Source organism: Eurytemora carolleeae, unplaced genomic scaffold, assembly GCF_000591075.1.
Source record: "Eurytemora carolleeae unplaced genomic scaffold, Eaff_2.0 scaffold134, whole genome shotgun sequence".
Classification (NCBI taxonomy): Eukaryota; Metazoa; Arthropoda; class Copepoda; order Calanoida; family Temoridae; genus Eurytemora; species Eurytemora carolleeae.
The window spans coordinates 65,951-86,843 of record NW_019396059.1 but is presented as its reverse complement, the minus strand read 5'-3'; the positions used below and the strand labels follow the sequence as shown (position 1 = coordinate 86,843).

Genomic DNA, 20,893 nt, shown 5'->3' with positions numbered 1-20,893 from the left:
TCTAAAATGTAATGAATGTATTTTATTAATATCTAGAATGTAATGAATGTATTTTCTTAATGTCTAAAATGTAATGAATGTATCTTATTAATATCTCTAATGCAATTATTGTATTTTATTAATATTTCTAATGTAATGAATGTATAATATAAATATTTCTTATGTAATGAATGTATTTTATTTATATTTATTATGCAATGAATGTAAACTATTAATATATCTAATGTAATGAATGTATCTTATTAATATCTAAAATGAAATAAATGTATTTAATTATATTTATAATATAATGAATGTTCTTTATTAATATCTAAAATGTAATGAATGTATTTTATTAATATCTAAAATGTAATGAATGTTCTTTATTAATATCTAAAATGTAATGAACGTATTTTATTAATATTTCTAATGTAATGAATGTATTTTATTAATGTCTAAAATGTAATGAATGTATCTTATTAATATCTCTAATGCAATGAATGTATTTAATTATATTTATAATGTAATGAATGTTCTTTATTAATATCTAAAATGTAATGAATGTATTTTATTTATTTTTCTAATGTAATGAATGTATTTTATTAATATCTAAAATGAAATGAATGTACTTTATTAATATCTAAAATTTAATGAATGTATTTTATTAATATCTAATATGTAATGAATGTATTTATTAATATCTAAAATGTACTGAATGTATTTTATTAATGTCTAAAATGTAATGAATGTATTTTATTAATATCTAAAATGCAGTGAATGTATTTTATTAATATTAAATGTAATGAATGTATTTTATTAATATCTAAATGTACTGAATGTATTTTATTAATATCTAAAATGTAATGAATGTATTTTACTAATATCTAAAATGCAATGAATGTATTTTATTGATATTAAATGTAATGAATGTTCTTTATTAATATCTAAAATGTAATGAATGTATTTTATTAATATCTAAAATGTACTGAATGTATTTTATTAATATCTAAAATGTAATGAATGTATTTTATTTATATTTCTAATGTAATGAATGCATTTTATTAAAATCTAAAATATACTGAATGTATTTTATTAATATATAAAATGTAATGAATGTATTTTATTGATATCTAAAATGTACTGAATGTATTTTATTAATATCAAAAATGTAATGAATGTATTTTATTTATATTTCTAATGTAATGAATGTATTTTATTAGTATCTAAAATGTACTGGATGTATTTTATTAATATCTAAAATGTAATGAATGTATTTTATTAATATCTAAAATGTTCTGAATGTATTTTATTAATATCTAAAATGTAATGAATGAATTTTATTAATATAAAAAGTGTAATGAATGTATTTTATTAATATTTAAAATGTACTGAATGTATTTTATTAATGTATAAAATGTAATGAATGTATTTTATTAATATCTAAAATGTTCTAAAATGTAATGAATGTATTTTATTAATATCTAAAATGTACTGAATGTATTTTATTAATGTCTAAAATGTAAGGAATGTATTTTATTAATATCAAAAATGTAATGAATGTATTTTATTAATATTTAAAATGTACTGAATGTATTTTATTAATGTATAAAATGCAATGAATGTATTTCATTAATATCTAAAATGTAATGAATGTATTTTATTAATTTCTAAAATGTAATGAATGTATTTTATCAATATCTAAAATGTAATGAATGTATTTTATTAATATTGAATGTAAATGTCAATTTGTCTGTAATTGACTGGATGTCTCTGGTTCTGAATGAAAAAAAGTAACAAGGCCATATATTTCTAAATCATATTACTGATGCAGGACTTTTCTCCATATTTTCAATATTTTATATGATTTTCCAATCCTGTCCTGTGAGGGTAATTTCCAATAAAAATCTTGAATATATTAAGGTTTATCCTGTCATAAAGGACAGATAACTTGGGGGGTTCAACATCTATTTTGGCATGGTGAAATGAGGGGGTGGGGCGGGGCTAATATTACATTAAAACATAAAATTGAAGCCAATTGTTAAACACTCTATTTAGTGGATGGTCCGCAATGCATTTAAGTATTCCATACTATGGACAAAGGAATTGAGTCTTTGCCACAAACTCAAATTTTCGTATCCCTATATTTGTGCAACCTGGAGTCGTAGACCCATAGTTGCCCTCAAGCAGGGATAGGTATAAAACAATGTCAACCTAATCTGTCAATATATTTAATATTGCACAAGGTTAAGGAGTATTTTCCACCAAAAAAAAAATCATATCAAGAGCTTTTTGGAAATTATTTCATTATAACCTGTTTTCTAATTTTGACCTCCGGTCAAAATATAAAATCAATGAAAGTAGGTCATGTGATGTATCAAATCATAGGTTTTTTGGTGTTTTGATTTTATTCCGAGGCCCCTTTTTGTCCAGAGACCAAAAAATCTATGTGCAATATGAAATGTATTGACAGATTAGGTTGACATTTTTTTATACCTATCCTTGCTTGAGGGCAACTGTGGACCTAAGACATTTCAAACTATAAATTCTGTTAGATCATATAATCTAGGTTTGAATTGTGGCAAAGAATCAATGTCATACTTATGTACTACAATGTCGACTTTCAAACAAATCTTAAATTCAGATTGAATTGAATTGATCAATGGATTATAATGATAATATTACTTATACTCTGCATGAAGAAATAAAAAAGAGAGAAAAACTGGATTGCATTGAGGGGAATATAAAAGTTAGGTAACTATATACAAGAAATTATCTCACAATAACCTAATAAAACATCCCTTTGCAACTAAACCAACTGGATAACTTATTTATTCTTACTCTGTTCCTGTTCCAGTTCCAGTTCCTGTTCCAGTTCCTGTTCCAGTTCCTGTTCCAGTTCCTGTTCCAGGTCCTGTTCCATTCCAGTTCCTGTTCTGGGTTATGTATCTTCAAGATAATAATTTTAAACTGTCTTCCCATTAAGAATAAAATATATTTTTGAAATAATATTTATTAAAGGTTTATCCGTATATACATTTTATCAACAAGTTCCTAAATACATTTTGTGCGATATATATCAACAAATTTAGACTATTTTTTTGGTATATAAATGACTATCTTTGGAAAAGTGACTAGAGAGAGAGATAGATAGGTAAGAGATAGAGACGGGGTACGGGGTATTGTGTCTTTATGAACCGGGTTTACGTTACATTATTATTATTATAGCACAGTGTAAAGTTTTCCAAAAGCTTATAACATTTACCAGTAAAATTCATTATTTAATGTTAACAAACATGATTTATATACTTCTCTCTGACTAAAACTAAAAAACATAATTTTTTGGAATTTAAGTAACTTAAGATACTGTATTTAAGTGTTTGCTTAAACTGGAAATGGTATGACGACGATTTTTTTTATAAATTTTAAGTAGAACATCTTTTATCAAATTATAAAGAAGCAATGAAAAGTATTGTCTGTAAAATTTACTTTTCAATAAAGTATTAAAAAATGAAAGATATCTCAGAATGAATGCTAGAAAAATATTTAATAAATGAACAAATTAATGGATTACGAAAAATGAATAAACAATTAATATGCATAGGTTTACAGAAACATTGAAAATAATGAATATATTGGATATGGCAGTATTTTAGAATCAGAACATTGAATTCAAGGGAAGATGGATTCAGTATAAGTGTTGTTAGAAAACTAAATGAATACAAATTATGTCATTTTAAAACTTATATTTTAAGTAGGTTCTATCGGTAGAGTAAAAATAAATTAAATGTATTTTTCAAATTTTGTTGAATCATCGAAAAAATTTTTTTGAGTGAATTGTTGAAGTTAACAGAACAAAAAAATCGGATTTTTCGCGTTTTTTAATAGTTTCATCTGAAGGGTTTAAACTTATCCGAATATTAAACTCGCTACTCACTTTTCATTTTCTTAAAGTGGTGAGTTGAGAATAAAACAAGAAGATTAAATATACAAAAGTAGAATTCACTAAAATAAAATGATTTTAGAACAAATTTGATGTAAGCGCCTTTGAAATCATTTTTTGTAATTAAAAATGCCTTTTCAAAATGTTTTTAATTGTCGTCAAGATACATTTGAATTTCTTAATGTCTTCAGAATGATAAAAAATGGATGATTTTGTTATATTAAATTCCTAGTTTTATTATTCTATAATCTCTAGTTTTATTGTCTACGTTTTTACTAATTTCTCTTCAAGATTCCTGCAACCAACACCTTTAAACAATATATCTGATACAATATATCGATCTATTGATCTATTGATCTTTCGATCTATTGATCTAACGATCTATTGATATATCGATCTACTGATACATAGATCTATTGATCTATCGAATTATCGATCAATTGATCTATCGATCTTTTGATAGATCTATTGATACATCGATTTACTGATACATCGATCTATTGATCTATTGATCTTTCGATCTATTGATCTATAGATCTTTTGATCTATTGATATATCGATCTATTGATCTATTGAACTTTCGATCTGTTGATCTATCTATTATGGATCTATAGATCTATGGATCTAGGATGTATGTATTGTCTGGTATGAAGGAGAACTATGGATCAGCAAGGAACAGTATTGGTATTTCTCTTGTTTATAGTTCTACACTCCACTGAATCCTTGATATCTATCCCAGGGATAAGATCCTCTCCCACCTCACTCTGCTCCAACCTCTCTCCAACCTGTATCAGATACAGATCCAGATACCTGGGGACAATACATGCTCATCAGGTCACACAAGGTGTCCCAAAAGACTTACCATTTCTTGGAGAGACAGGGTGTCCAAGAAAACATCAAATAGTTTAATTTATAAAAGAATTAAAAGTTATTTTTGAGTTTTAAATCTACAAGAAGCCTTCTGGGACACCCTGTACCAGACTAATAAATATATATTCATCCATATACAATATACATACTTTATAATAATTTTTAAAAAAGTTGCCCATCATATGTATGTTACAAGAAAAATATTCTTAAATCTAATTTTAAGATAAAATTCAAAGATATTTAGCTATTTAGGAATAAATTAAAGGAAATCAATGATTTTACAAATCTTATTTTTGTCTAATATGATATTTTTAGTTTGAAATGATTAAAACTTCTAAAATAAAAAGGATCGAAAAGTAAAATAATCACAATAATTTTTCTTATTTCTTTTTTATCTGAAATATTTTCTTACAAATTTTAATCTCACTTCAGCTCCAAAGTTTCCTTTTTTAACAAAAAAATCCAATAGATAAGAGATTTAAGAATATTGCTGAGAAAATGTCTATTGATAAAAAATGTTAAATTCATTACGATCTGAAGATAAAAATAAAGATATTTTCCATTTACTTTTTCTAATCTTGGAAATATGTTTTCGCGATTTAGTTCATTTTCTTCTTTAATCTTTGTTAGATTTACAGGTATTACTATTTGTTTTTATAAATATATGTATCTACTTATTAATTATCTGTAAAACTGTCTGTCTGTCTGTCTGTGTGCAAAAAATGGTAAAACGGCTAAACCGATCGAGACCAAATATTTGTGTCAACTCACAAAAGCTCAGAGAAGGTTTATGAACATTCAAATTTTAACAAAATGTTTAAATTTAAAATTTTTGAAAATGCACAAATTTCAATAGATAATCCGTGAAATTTGTTTTTATTGAAGAATTGTGAAGAAATGCTGACTTGAAGAGCAGCAGCGAAACATTATAATTGTTATTAGAAAAGGGGGTGCGAGACACATAAAAAGGGTAGTATTTTAAATAAACATTCAATAGACAATACTCAAAACTTTGAAATGAAATATTTAAGATTAGTTTGGACATAAATATTATTTTGTAAAAATAATCCCTGTCTATAATAATATTAGTTTTATCAAGAATAAAGGATGATATATGTTTATGGGGAAACTTTTCCTTTCAGAGTTCTAAATCTGTTGTCCCGACCCTGAGTATACCGTTAACCCTTTAGTCCCCACCCTGAATATACCGTTAACCCTTTAGTCCCGACCCTGAATATACCGTTAACCCTTTAGTCCCGACCCTGAATATACCGTTAACCCTTTATTCCCGACCCTGGCTATACCGTTAACCCTTTAGTCCCCACCCTGAATATACCGTTAACCCTTTAGTCCCGACCCTGAATATACCCTTAACCCTTTAGTCCCGACCCTGACTATACCGTTAACCCTTTAGTCCCGACCCTGAATATATCGTTAACCCTTTAGTCCCGCCCATGAATATACCGTTATCCCTTTAGTCCCGCCCCTGATGACCCTGAATATACCGTTAACCCTTTAGTCCCGACCCTGAATATATCGTTAACCCTTTAGTCCCGACCCTGAATATATCGTTAACTCTTTAGTCCCGGCCCTGAATATATCGTTAACCCTTTAGCCCCAAGCCTAAATATGGCGGTAACCTTTTAGTCCCGACCCTGAATATATGGTTAACCCTTTAGTCCCAAGCCTAAATATGCCGGTAACCTTTTAGTTCCAATCCTTAATGTACGGTTAACCCGGCCTTGAGCCTCTTAAATAAACAATGGACCCTACAGTCCCGACCTAAAATTCATTATTTATTAATCCTTTAGACTTGACCTAAAATACATTATTGATCCTTTAGACTTGACCTAAAATACATTATTGATCCGACTTGACCTAAAAGATACCTTTAACCCTTTTTCCGAGCAGAAACTTACCACTAACATGAGACCCGACTCTATATATCTAAAAAACCTGCGGGGGGGGGGGGGGGGTACTTAATGAAGATGTAAATCTAACCCTAAACCAAGATGTAACCTATTTTTACATTATATTCACACAATATACACACACATATAATATATATTTAAAAGTCTGGTAATAGGTTTAATAAACAGAAATTAAGAATTTATGAAATTTATGAAACCAAAATTAATTAAAAAAATGAATATATTGACGTGCAGTTTTTGTCCTGGTATATTCTTTATCTGATTTAAAAATAATAATTTATTTAAAACTTCAGCTGGTAAAAAAGGTGATCAAAAGGCAAAGAGAATAGAATATATATTAGAGCGGAATTTAGCTAATTCCTCGGTTTGAATTTTGTTAGTCCCTTTCAGCCTGAAAGGGAGTTCAAAGTGTACAAATCATGTAAATGTTCACAAATTATATGCAGTAGAGTACATTAATACAGTATGTTCCCTAGACTATCCATTTCAATTTCGAATTTTTTTAAGCTGTTAAATAAACTTTATAAAATGAATTAGGTGAATAAAAACATCATTTGATTTATTGTTATAACGGAAAATCATCGTTTGTAAAGTGAAAGGCTTAGAGTCTAAGTGAAATGATCATTGGTCAATTATGAAACCAGCCTATTTCATAATTTGGTTTTCTTGCAGTATGGAATTGGAAATAGTACAACAAAATGGCCGTTTTACACTTTTTTCTAGTAAATTCCACTCTAACATATATTCTATTCTCTTTGTTAAAAGGGTAAAAAAATATTTACAAGGTTTATGTAGAGTACGCTAAAAATCCTACAATTATAAATTTTAAAATGACGGAATTTTTTAAAACTTCAAAGTAAGTTCAGATTCTGTCTTAATTCCTTTAAAAAAGAAAAAGAAAATTATACTGGAGGTATTTTAGGATAATTGTTTAAAAATATTAAAATTCCTTTAGCATTAAATCGTTAAACTATGTCGGAGAATTTAAGAATTGAATTTAATGAAAAATTAATTTAAAAATCATATATTCAGAACTAAGAGAAAATTTTAAGATTTTCTTACGTTAATCTTTAGGATTCGGAAGGTAAAATTAGGTAAGAATATAAACTGTTTAATTAAAACGCATGATTGATGATTAATACTCTATTTAGGCTTGGGCTTGCCAGTACAAAGCGCACTCTACGAAAACATCTACAGGGTGTTCCAGATTTAGTACTTCTAGTACAGGGTGTTCCAGATTTAGTACTTCTAGTACAGGGTGTTCCAGATTTAGTACTTCTAATTCTTTTAGTAATCTAACTTCAATGAATGCAAAACGTTAGAAATGATACGGTGCTAAGACATTGCAATTTAAAAAATTTGCAGGAATTTTGGGACACCCTGTATAGCACTCTAGACACCTACCTTCTCTACTTCTCTGAAGACCCGGAGAAAATTCAACCCGACAAGTTTCTTCAAGTCTTCTACTGTCCACTGTCCGGTTGAATATAGAGCTGAGATCAGTTCAACATACTTGGAGACATCTTCAAGACCCGTCGGTACACTACAACAATAGATAAACATACAATTTGACTAAACACAAAAGGGCTCTCAGCGTATATCGAAATCAAGCGATTGGGATTATGGGTATCCAGCGTATAGAAGTTCCCAGCTCAGGATAAACTAGGAAACTAAACACTTGCCTTAAACTCTAATTTTCGAGTCATTTTATTTTTAAAATCAAAAGTCTAAAATCTTTTGTATTTAAAACTATGAATTAAGATTTAGTCAAAAATTGAAATAGAAAAGTTTACCCCATTATTTAATACAAATATGAGGATAAGAAATTCAAAGTTTGATGCAAGTTTATTAAATAGGCGGTATGATGTCATGAGGCCTTTGAAAATAAACTTTTGTTACATCATAATTTGATTTTAATTATTAGATTTGAGTAAAGTAAGAAATTCGATAAACCTACTGTGGAAAGGAAAAATGAGGGGAAAGAAAGAAAAGGGAGGAAAAATAAGGGAAACGGAGGGAATGGGAGGTGAAGGATGAAAAAGGGAGGGAAAAGGAGATAAAGGGAAGGGAAAGAAGGAAAAAGGAAGGGAAAGGAGATAAAGGGAAGGAAAAGGAGGAAAAGGGAGGAAGGGAAGGAGGAAAAGGGAGGGGAAAGGAGATAAAGGGAATGGAAAGGAAAGGAGATATAGGGAAAGGAAAGGAGATAACGGGAAGGGAAAAGAGGAAATGGGAAGGTAAAGAAGGAAAAGGGAAGGGAAGGGAGGAAACGGGAGGGGAAAGGAGATAAAGGGAACGGAAATAAGATAATGATATGGGAAAGAAGGAAAAGGGCGGGGAAAGAAGGAATATGGTGGAGAAAGGAGATAAAGGGAAGGGAAAGGAGATAAAGGGAAGGGAACGGAGGAAAAGGCAGGGGAAAGGAGGAAAATAGAGGAAAAAGGAGGAAACTGCAGGAGAAAGGAGGAAAAGGTAGTGAAAAGGAGGGGAAAGAAGTAATTAAAAAAAAAACTAGTGACATTAGTAGTGAACTAAAAAGATTTCAGAGGTAAGAAAAACATCAAAAAAAAAGAAGAAGGAATACGAAAGTAAGAAATGAGATATTGTGATTTGAAATTCGGTGATGGACCAAACCTCTGTAGAGTAAAAAGAGTAGATGTTAGTTCCACATTTATTGAAAATATTTTTCGGTCTGGGATGACCCTCGTCAGTTCTTGAGATTGTTTCTGTCCCAAAGATTAAAAATAAATTATGATATAAGAACGAATGAGAAAAGGACTAATAAAGGATTTTGCAACAGTGTGCATTGTGCAAGCTTATTGCAAGAATTTCAATAGAAAGAGAATAAAAGAAAAAAAGGAATTTTTAATTTTACAAAACAACACAATGCGACTTTTACAGTATAAGCAACTAGAAATTCAAGGCGCTTCGCCTCCATCTTCTATTTAAATTGTGAACATGTTCTTTTTGTTTGCATTTAAAAACAAAGAAGAAAAAAATGCTGCGGATTTTTTAAAAAAAAATTCGCGGATTTTCAAGAATTTAAATTTTTTTTACAAAATCAAAAACCTTCTAAACACATTTTTTTTAAGTTTTATCATTCATAAACCTTCCCTGGGATAACGCGAGGTGCCACAAAAAATTTGGGCCCGATCAGTTCAGCCGTTTTGACGTTTATTGGATACAAACAGACAGACAGACAAACAGACAAGCCAAATTTATATATAGATGTAATGTTATTAAAACAAGAATAAAAATCTCAAGATGACATTTTACTGACGACTGTACGAAATTCATCCATTTTACATTCATAGTCCCACGCATCTTTAAACATGCCTATACAGTATACAAGAAAACTGTATTACATTTACAGGTCTTCATTAAAGGGAGTGACTGGCAATGTATGGTAGTTCAACTGAGAATGTAGTATTGCGGAAATTTTTTTTAGGGATCATTTGAGACCTATGAGACGTTTTTAGGGATCATTTGAGACCTATGAGACGTTTTTAGGGATCATTTGAGACCTATGAGACGTTTTTAGGGATCATTTGAGACCTGTGAGACGTTTTCAGCAAGATCGGATATTCAATCTTTAAAATCCTCACAGATTGTTCATATTTAAGGGATGATTTTGAGAATTGGTTTTAAAAAATTATTCAATAACGACGACAAAAAATGTAGTCAAAATTTTACAGTAAACTAATTAGTTGTTTAGGAAAAGAGAGAAAATAAAAATTAACTCTTATCATCTAAAATAACTAATCTTATATAGTTTTTGGTTTCTGTAATGTCTCACTGTTCGCAAACATTTTCTGTCGATTTCCTGGAATTTGTATTAAAAAGACGACATTTAAAGAATTGAAGAAATCTGCGAACAAATTCCTAAAGAATAAGAAATTCATTAAAATGATGAAAAAGATATTATTGATTCTAGGCTTAGCATTGATTTATTGAGAAAATTTTAATTAAGAAATATGTTCCTAAACATCTAATTAGTTTACTACAGAATGTTTTTACATTTTTCGTCGTTGCTTAAAAGTTTTAAAAACTTGATTGTCAAAACGTAACCACCCAAACGGATGATTTTGAACGTCGACTTGCGCTCAAACTCAGTCACTATACATCATTACAGCGTTCTATATGTCTCAAATGAATTCTAAAAAATTTCTCCACAATACTACATTCTCGGTTTAACAACCATACAACCATACCCCCTGTAATGTTAATTGGATACAAACAAACTGACAATCTACATCCCTTTAGATAAAATATATGTTATATATGGATATTTATATTTTCTGGACTTAGGTGCACAAATATCCCTGTATTTACATTTCACCATAAATCACAAAATATTCTATTTTACTCCGCAGAAAAAGTTGAGTGTTTTATATCATAAAGATTTTTCAAAGGATCCAGTATTATGAAATTCTATAAAATACATTGAAAATATTTCAATACTTGAATTTCAAAACATGATTTTGTGCTCCAATTCTTATGAATTAAAATTATTCAAAAATACCTTAAAAATTTGAAAAGTTTGATGGTATGATATATTTTTATGATATTAACACAATTGTGTACGTACACTAAGTGAATATTTTTTACTTTCTTATTTGCCCTAATTGTTAAATCTAAAAGCGCAAAATTACAATGACGACATTTGAATTCCAAGTTTGACGGATTGACCGAATATAAAAGTTGACGTGGTTTGAACAGGTTTGAGTTAAAATGGAGTTCATCCATCTTGTTTTAGTCTAGTTCAGTCCCTGGAGTCAAATAAACCCGTCAGTTCTTAAACTTATCAACCTCCACCAACCCTCCCCCCTCACACTATTAAAGGGACTGTAAGCGTGATTCCTAGTGACCCTCCGTGCAAAGATGGCAATGTCTGATTCACAACAGTACCTTGAAAACTTTATCTGGTCAATATATTGTAGTTTTCTAGGTTTAAAATTGTTTAATTCCGATAATTCTTGTTTGTTTTCCTGCAGTCGAAATGCACAAATCATTTTAGTCGAGAAACCATCATTGAAAATAATCAGTTTTCAAAATTATAAACATTGATCTGATAAAGCTTTTAAGGGTGCCGTTGTGAATCGGGCATTGCCATGTAATTGCATAATTTGAAATTACAGTCAGAGTCCATTTAATCATAAAAAATTGCAGGGGGGGGGGAGTAATTTAATCGTGTTTTAGCTTTTCGTGCTGGATAATGTTCTTTAAATTTAAAGATTTCCGGAAAGTTAGATTATTATAACTTTTCAAAAAAAATCATTCTGCCAGATTGAGATTTCTTCAATACATATAAAATACAATTTATTTGTTACAGTTATAGACGTTTAAAATTTGCGTCAGATGTAAAGTTCTTAATTCTAATTAACAATATACTTACGCATTTATTCCGTCATAGCTGGCACCTATTCCAACATGGTCGACGCCCCCAACTTTGCGTACGTGGTTGATATGGTCTGAAAATAATAATATTTGTGTATTTTATTGAAACCCAAAAGATCTATGATCTTGACTTACAATCAATTTGTATTAGTATCTTATATTCGGAAAACTTTGTCTTGGTGTCTATAAATCACAAAATAATAAAATATACTTACTTATCACATCTGTAATGGTAGACATATTTGAACACGTGATGAAGTAGGAGAAGAAGTTTATCATGACCAACCCGCCCTTCTCCGACTAAATATAGGTTTATTATGACCAACCCGCCCTTCTCCGACTAAATATAGGTTTATTATGACCAACCCGCCCTTCTCCGACTAAATATAGGTTTATTATGACCAACCCATCTTTCTCCGACTAAATATCAATAAATATCCGTTTTATCATTCTTCTGTCAGACTGTAAGAATAACAAAGATTTATGGTACAATGAAAATTTCCAGAACTTGGGAGAAAATTAAACCTTTTAAAGGGAGGGGTCACAAATTTTAAAAAGGGGTACATGTCTTCTATAACTAAGATTTTCCGAAGACTGTTTGTATTTTTTGGCTGAATTCATGATGGCTGATCAGTTGACTTCAAGATGGCTGATCAGCTGACTTCATTATGTTCAACTTACTTCAAGCTGGCTAATCAACTGAAATCAAGATGGCTGAACAGCTGACTTTAAGATGACTGATCAGCTGACTTTAAGATGATCAGCTGACTCTTAATTGGCTAATCAGCTGACTTTAAAATGACTGATGAGCTGAATTTAAGATGGCTGACCAGCTGACTTTAAGATGATCGGTACACTTTAAGCTGGCTTATCAGCGGACTTTATGATTACTGATCAGCTGACGTCAAGATGGCTGATCAATCAACAGACAAGAAGCTTCATGGATTTCATTATAAAAGATTTAATATCATGTTTAAAAAGTATTCAGACATTTTCCTTTAAATTATTTTAAAAGTTGAATAATTTCCGTTTAAAGAACTGGAGTTAAAATCAGAGCAACAAAAGTAAACATCTAAATTCGTGACCATTCCCTTTACAACTTTTTGCCGAGATGCACATTTCAAATAGAGCAAGGAATTTATTCAACAATAAATAAATAAATAAATGTATAGATAGATAAATGAACAAAATACAGATATATAGTTTAGACGTTCTATTCTGATAATGTATATGTTCTCCCTACACACCGAAAACTAAAGACAGAAGAAGATGGTCATATTTATGCAACAGTGCTGGTGCGACTTTATGACCTTGTGATGATTTTACTCACAAGTAGGAAAAAATTACAAAAATCTAGACTAAAAATGAAAAATGACGTTTAATCTCATAGATGTGTGAAAGCCGTTAGAATGGCAAAAAAAGATATCTTAACTAAATTATTTTTACTAAAAAGACTAGAAAAGTAGGCTTATGAAATCATCTTGTTACATAGTCGGTTTCATCGAAGACATTTGGTTAATTTTTTTTTAAATGCTTACCACTTTTTTTATTAGTTTATCAGGTACATTTCTACTGGAGTTGCAGAGAGATTGAGCAGAAGAATGGGAAAATATCACAGGGGCTAAACTCACAGATATACTGTCCTCAGCAGTCTAATCAATCAATCAATTCGTTAATAATTCAATCAATTTATAAATTGATTAAAACAGATTTATCATCCTCAGCAGTCTAATCAATCAATCAATCGATTGATAATTAATTAATCAATCAAGCTTTACTGTCCTCAGCAGTATAATCAATCAATCAATAAATCCTTTAATTACATGATCAATTAATCAATTATATACTCAACATAGTGATCAATAAACTTCGCAACAAAGTAAAAGATAACCAACTAAAAATTCATTTTTAATAACCAGTCTGATTTGATAAACATTTAAGCAATCTATCGATCAATCACCTACATTTTTATTCGAAGCGTTCTTTTGCTGGCTTAGGACTTTTTTATTTATATTTTATTTATTAAATTTTCAATGATTAATAATGAAGGGTTAATCAGTATAAAGCTTATAAATTAAAGAAATTATTTCTAATGGATTGATGATATAGCAGGATTAATTTCATATTTTCTAATCTATCCTTCGTAATATATACAGGGCTTTTCAACTAGGTTTTCAAGCTCGAGGCTAGCTTATTTTTTAATTTTTCTACAAGCTAGAAAACTAGCTAGCTTTTCAATATCTACAAGATAGAAGCTAGCTTACTTTTCAATATCTACAAGCTACAAGCTAGCTAGCTTTTCGATATTTACAAGCTAGAAGCTAGCTTACTTTTCAATATCTACAAGCTTGATGCTAGCTTGCTTTTCAATATCTACAAGCTAGAAGCTAACTTATTTTTTAATGTCTACAAGCTAGAAGCTAGCTTGCTTTTCAATGTCTACAAGCTAGAAGCTAGCTTACTTTCAATATCTACAAGCTAGAAGCTAGCTTACTTTTAAAATTTACAAGCTTAAAGCTAGATTGCTTTTCAATATATATAAGCTAGAAGCTAGCTTACTTTTTAATATCTACAAACTTAAAGCTAGATTGCTTTTCAATATATATAAGCTAGAAGCTAGCTTACTTTTTAATATCTACAAGCTTAAAGCTAGCCTACTTTTTAATATCAACAAGCTCGAAGCTAGCTTACTTTTCAATATCTACAAGCTAGAAGCTATCTTACTTTTCAATATTTATAATATTTCATTTTTTTGAAAACGTTTTAACGGATTTCGAAAAATGTGAGTGGTGCGCGGCATTCTTAGATAGTTGCGCAAGCGACAAGAGAAATAATCAAGTTCAAAACAAATTAATTAAAAAATATTATAAAATATAAACTATATACAAATGTGGCGAAAGATAATCGATGACTATAGATTGCAATATCTGAATGATTTGTTTGAAATTAAATTGATTTTTTACGGTCTAAGTCGTATGTTGCAATTTTCTGAATTTGTATGGGCGCTAAGTTATTCGGTATGAGACGTCTTTAACAATTTTCTCCTTATAGACGCAACAGATAGAAGTAAGATTAGTAGCGATCAAAGGCGCTTTTTTATCGCATTAAGCCTATACCCCCTTTCATTTTTCGCGAACACCCCCTTTAAAGCTAGATTGCTTTTCAATATATACAAGCTAGAAGCTAGCTCACTTTTAAATATCTACATGCTAGAAGCTAGCTTACTTCTTGATATCTACAAGCTAGAAGCTAGATTGCTTTTTATTGTCTACAAGTTAGAAGCTAGATTGCTTATCAATATCTACAAGCTAGAATCTAGCTTACTTTTAATATCTACAAGCTAGAGGCTAGCTTACTTTTTAATATCTACAAGCTAGAAGCTAGATTGCTTTTTATTGTCTACAAGTTAGAAGCTAGCTTACTTTTTAATATCTACAAGCTTAAAGCTAGATTGCTATTTAATGTCTACAAGTTAGAAGCTAGATTACTTTTTAATATCTACAAGCTAGAAGCTAGATTGCTTATCAATATCTATAAGCTAGAAGCTAGGTTACTTTTTAATATCTATAAGCTAGAAGCTAGCTTACTTTTTAATATCAACAAGCTTGAAGCTAGCTTGTTTTAAAATATCCAAATTTTCTAAATTAGAATCTGACTGTTCAAGGTATATTCCTACCTTTAAAGAACTATGCGACAAATCTACAATCATACCAAGCCTATTCATCTCAGCAATCACAGTCTGAAATTAATAATTAAATCATCATAATAGGGGGAATTTTGGAATGAGGGAGGTTTAGAGGGGGGAGAATTAGCAGGAGTCCCCCTAGGGATTTGTTAGATGGGGGGGAGGGGCTAGCAGGAATCCCCTAGGGATTTGTCCTCTGCTTACAAAAGTTTCTCAGAAATATTAAATTGGAAGTTATCAAAGAATTAAATTGTATTGGGATGTCGTATTGTTTTATCTGAAAAAAATCAACAAAACAAAACTTGGAAACATTTTGAAATGTAAGAATATTTAAGAGAAAAAACTAGATTTTAATTCAAATTGAATCAATCAATTCTATTTATGCTAAGACATTAAAAGGTTTGCCTAAGATTAGTTCAGAAACCAAACCTTTTAAAATCCTATATTTGATAAATATTCATGAATGTCTAAATTTTATTCATTTTTATTCGAATATTTTTCCGTCTTAGCATAATCCTATATTTCAGAAACTCGTCCATTGTTTGAAAACTGTGATAAATTCTTCATTCAGTATTTAAGAGAATCTATTCCCATAAATTTACAGGGTTCTAGATACTAGAAAAAATTAAATGCATTTCCTGAAAAATTAAAACCTTATCAGTGATCAAGCCAGGGCATGGACAGGGATGTGGCTATTTGGTCTGAGCCCCCCCCCCCCATCTTCCCCTGTATAAGAGAAATCTTTGATTTTAAATATCCTAGTAAGTGTAGAATGTCCACGTTAAATGAGGAAAATGGGCTTGATACTGAAGCCTGACTGACTTTTAAACCTGGACATCTGAATCACCGTGAAAGTCAAGGTAAAGATCAATTCAAGATTTCTCAAGGACAACTTAGTAAGTATCAAACAAAGGAATTGAGTTTTTGCCCCATATCTTTGCAACCAAATGTTGTAAACCTTACGACTTCAGGTTGAATAGATATAGGGACAAGAAAATTTGAGTTTGTGACAATAACTCAATTACTATGACTTTAAAAAGGTTTAGATTTTTTTGAAAGGGTTGGGTTGTCTCATAAAACTGGGAAATGTTACCTTGCCGAATTCTGTAAGCCCGTTATGTAGAGGTATTCCTCCAGGCCGGTCAACCAGGCTTGAATCAGCCCTGATATATTAGAGGGACTGTATTTTCAATATTACAGGGACTGTGCACGTAGCTTCAATATTAAAGGGACTGTGCACGTAGCTTCAATATTAAAGGGACTGTGCACGTAGCTTCAATATTAAAGGAACTGTGCATGTAGCTTAAATATTAAAGGGACTGTGCACGTAATTTCAATATTAAAGGGACTGTGCACGTAATTTCAATATTAAAGGGACTGTCAGAATTAAACACTTTTTAAGCTAGAATATTCAATATTTTCCTCATTATTGATCAGATAATGGTTTGAAGGATAGGAGTTTGAATCAGGCAAGAATTTACAATATCAGTCCCTTTATTAATGAATATATAAATGAAATCTAATTTTAAACAAACTGTTCCCATTTATCAGATTTAGTTTTGTAATTAAGATTTTATGTCTTGTTTCTCCTCCACAAACAGAATACCATAGAACTAAAGGGATTCTCCTCCACAAACAGATTATCATAGAATTAAAGGGATTCTCCTCCACAAACAGATTATCATAGAATTAAAGGGATTCTCCTCCACAAACAGAATACCATAGAATTAAAGGGATTCTCCACCACAAACAGAATACCATATAATTAAAAGGATTCTCCTTTACAAACAGAATACAATATAATTAAAGGGATTCTCCTCCACAAACAGAAAACCATAGAATTAAAGGGATTCTCCACCACAAACAGAATACCATATAATTAAAGGGATTCTCCTTTACAAACAGAATACCATATAATTAAAGGGATTCTCCTCCACAAACAGAAAACCATAGAATTAAAGGGATTCTCCTCCACAAACAGAATACTATGTAATTAAAGGGATTCTCCTCTACAAACAGAATACCATATAAATAAAGGGATTCTCCTCCACAAATGGAATACCATATAATTAAAGAGATTCTCTTCCACAAATAGAATACCATAGAATTAAACGGATTCTCCTCCACAAACAGAATACCATAGAATTAGAGGGATCCTTCTCCACAAATATAATATCATAGAATTAGAGGGATTCTCCTCCACAAACAGAATACCATAGAATTAGAGGGATTCTCCACCACAAACAGAATACCATAGAATTAAAGGGATTCTCCACCACAAACAGAATACCATATAATTAAAGGGATTCTCCACCACAAACAGAATAGCATAGAATTAAAGGTATTCTACGCAACTTTTAACAAAATGGTTTTTTACTTTATATTTCTAAGGAAACTGTAAACTTTATTTAATAACGTCATGAACCTCTGATATTTCAAGCCAGTAATAATAATCAAAGCTTGAAATACAGATTTACACCATATATAGGAATTAGAAATTAGAGTTTGAGGCAAGTAGTTTTTTTCTTAGAATTTGTTGCCAGATGTTTCCGTAAAATTAATAGTGTATATTTTTGTACACAATGATTCGAGATGAGTTTGGACTTATTCAAAGCTTTTGACTTATTGTGGAATTTTTAAAAATAATACTTTTTATATTAATGGAAAAAATTCTAGACAAAAAAACTTTTTTGTTAAAAAACAATTTTAATCAATTAATTGACACCCTTAAATGTCTTTTTAATCTTTTCTTTCCAACAGAGTGATCAGTAAACAGAAAAATTATAAATAAAAAAAAACTTTAATTGGTTCATATCCGTTTTATAATTGCGCATTGGCATTAAAAGCCCGCTGAATTTTACAAAAATTATAATACATCAAATGTTATCGCCGTAAGTATTTATAGAACCTAAATTCAAATGTAAGGACGTAAAATCATGCTAAAAACTCTCAGTTTTTAACCAACGCTTGATTCTAGACAACTTCTAAAACCCGATTACTAATTACTAACCATGGATTATTGCAGTTATGAGTTAGAGCTAGAGATCTGACCCCCAGCCTCTGATACATCCTGAGGACCCCGAGGCTGGTCCCTATAGAGTGTCCGGACTCTACGGAGATTAGGCTGGATATTTTACCCCTCTGATGAACAGCAACTAGTTCTTGAATAAAATCACAAAATTATGACAATATTAAGAAATTTATACTTAAAAGCAACGATTTTAGTAAAATGATAGAATTGAATGCCATAAATCAGTTATTATTAATTTTTCTCACAGAATAATGCGTGTTTTTTTTTGATAATTAACTAAACCAAAATAATAGAAAAAGCTGTTTATCGAGAGGTATACCTTTTGAAGAAAAAATAGCTGACTTGTATTTTCGCCATCTCTCATCGGCGGAGAGAAAATTTTTTTGTGGATTTTGATTTGTTAGATCAAGTGAAAATGTATATTTGAATAAATATATTTACCTTCAGATGTTGTAACAAACTCTAGGTGTGTTCCATACTGCTCCACAAACCGTTTAATGAGATCTATCTGCTCCAGGGTGATCTGAACTGCGTCCTTGTGTTGGGATCCACATGGAGCATATGCAACCCACAACTAAATTGTAAACAATTTAATTAATATATTTAAAGAATTTGTCATTGTAATTTCAAGTTATCCTAAAGAGTGGCACACCCGGTTCACAACGGTACTCTTGAAACCTTTCTCTCTAAACGAAAATATCAAAGATATTGTCATTTTTCTTTTTAAAAATTGTTTACTTACTGACAATTTCCGACATTTTTTCTATACCACAAATATGCGGGTTGATTAAAAAAACCACAAACGAAAGTCGTAAATTTTCAAAGAGAAAGTTATTGATATCTCATAAATTCTTGATCAGATAAAGCTTTTTTTAAGGGTACTATTGTGAATGAGATATTTCACTCTATAAATGGAGAGTGCATGAATATACGTCTACAGTTTATATAGTTTATATAGCTAATTTTAAACCACAATTCTATAATCTAGAGTCAAGAGCAGAACAACTCAAAATTAACTATTTGAACTTTTAAACTTTAAACTTGAGTGGAGGTTCATTTCTTTTTCTTGTTTCTTTTGGAAGTATTGTAAATGATACAGCGATAACCGAAAAACTCTGTAATAGGAAGACGACTTCATAGCAGTACTTCAGTTTATTTGATGTTGTTAAAAAAGCAATTAGACACTACAGACACTTATTAAATCACTTATCAAGTAAAATAGGTCTGTTTACACTGCAAAATTGCTGTGTCCCATGCTCATTGGAATATTTTAATTAAAAGTCGTCTTCCTATTCCAGAGTTTTTGGATATCACTGTAGATAAATAGAAATGTTCGTATTCACTATGTTAGTGGACACAAAGTATAGATTTCATCAGTTTAATTTCCCGTCCAGTGCTGACGAATAAACTTTTAGAGTTTACAGGGACATTTTTATCTTTTTACAGCCTCGGGCTTAGCCTTAATTGAAATACACTTTTCCCCTCAATATCCCTTCAATATTCACTTTCTCCTCTTCTTATCTCTTCCTCTCTCCTCTCTTCATACTCTCCCCCCCCCCTTTTTCTCCCTCTCTTCTCTCCCTACCTTCTCTCCTCTCTTCATACTCTCCCTTTCACCCTCCCTTCTTCCCTAGTCGATTCTTGTTATATTCTATATCCATCTAAACTGAGTACAATGGCCATAAATATTCTCCGTTTATTTATTATTAATAGTTCCAATCAATCAATATTAACATATTAACATCAAAACCTTATATTTAGATTCAATAAGATATAACAGAGATTTAGGGGAGTAAAGCATTAGTGTTAAGCTCAGGGAAGAAGTGAAAGATTTGGGATCAGCTCAGGGGAGAAGTGAAGGATCTGGGTTCAGCTCAGGGGAGAAGGGAAGGATCACGGTTCAGCTCAGGGGAGAAGGGAAGGATCACGGTTCAGCTCAGGGGAGAAGGGAAGGATCACGGTTCAGCTCAGAGGAGAAGGGAAGGATCACGGTTCAGCTCAGGGGAGAAGTAAAGGATCACAGCTCAGCTTAGAAGAAAAGTAAAGGATCCCGGTTCAGCTCA

The 20,893-nt window shown here is 30.5% G+C and overlaps 1 protein-coding gene across 2 annotated transcripts in view; it reads right to left on the bottom strand.

Annotated features, from left to right (window-relative positions):
* Positions 1-2,971: 2,971 nt before the first annotated feature.
* Positions 2,972-20,893, bottom strand: part of LOC111708167 (uncharacterized) — a 66,896-nt gene continuing 48,974 nt past the window's right edge. The window contains exons 15-23 of one of the 2 annotated variants that reach the window (XM_023481465.1): positions 19,272-19,404; positions 18,810-18,960; positions 16,893-16,962; positions 15,791-15,853; positions 13,653-13,766; positions 12,330-12,414; positions 12,113-12,188; positions 8,125-8,263; positions 2,972-4,704 (exon numbers count right to left, since the gene is read on the bottom strand). In XM_023481465.1, the coding sequence (XP_023337233.1) occupies positions 4,585-4,704; positions 8,125-8,263; positions 12,113-12,188; positions 12,330-12,414; positions 13,653-13,766; positions 15,791-15,853; positions 16,893-16,962; positions 18,810-18,960; positions 19,272-19,404 (951 nt within the window). In that variant the 3' untranslated portion in view covers positions 2,972-4,584. Of the gene's footprint in view, positions 4,730-8,124; positions 8,264-12,112; positions 12,189-12,329; positions 12,415-13,652; positions 13,767-15,790; positions 15,854-16,892; positions 16,963-18,809; positions 18,961-19,271; positions 19,405-20,893 lie in introns of both variants that reach the window. The other variant, XM_023481471.1, reaches the window with a different exon arrangement.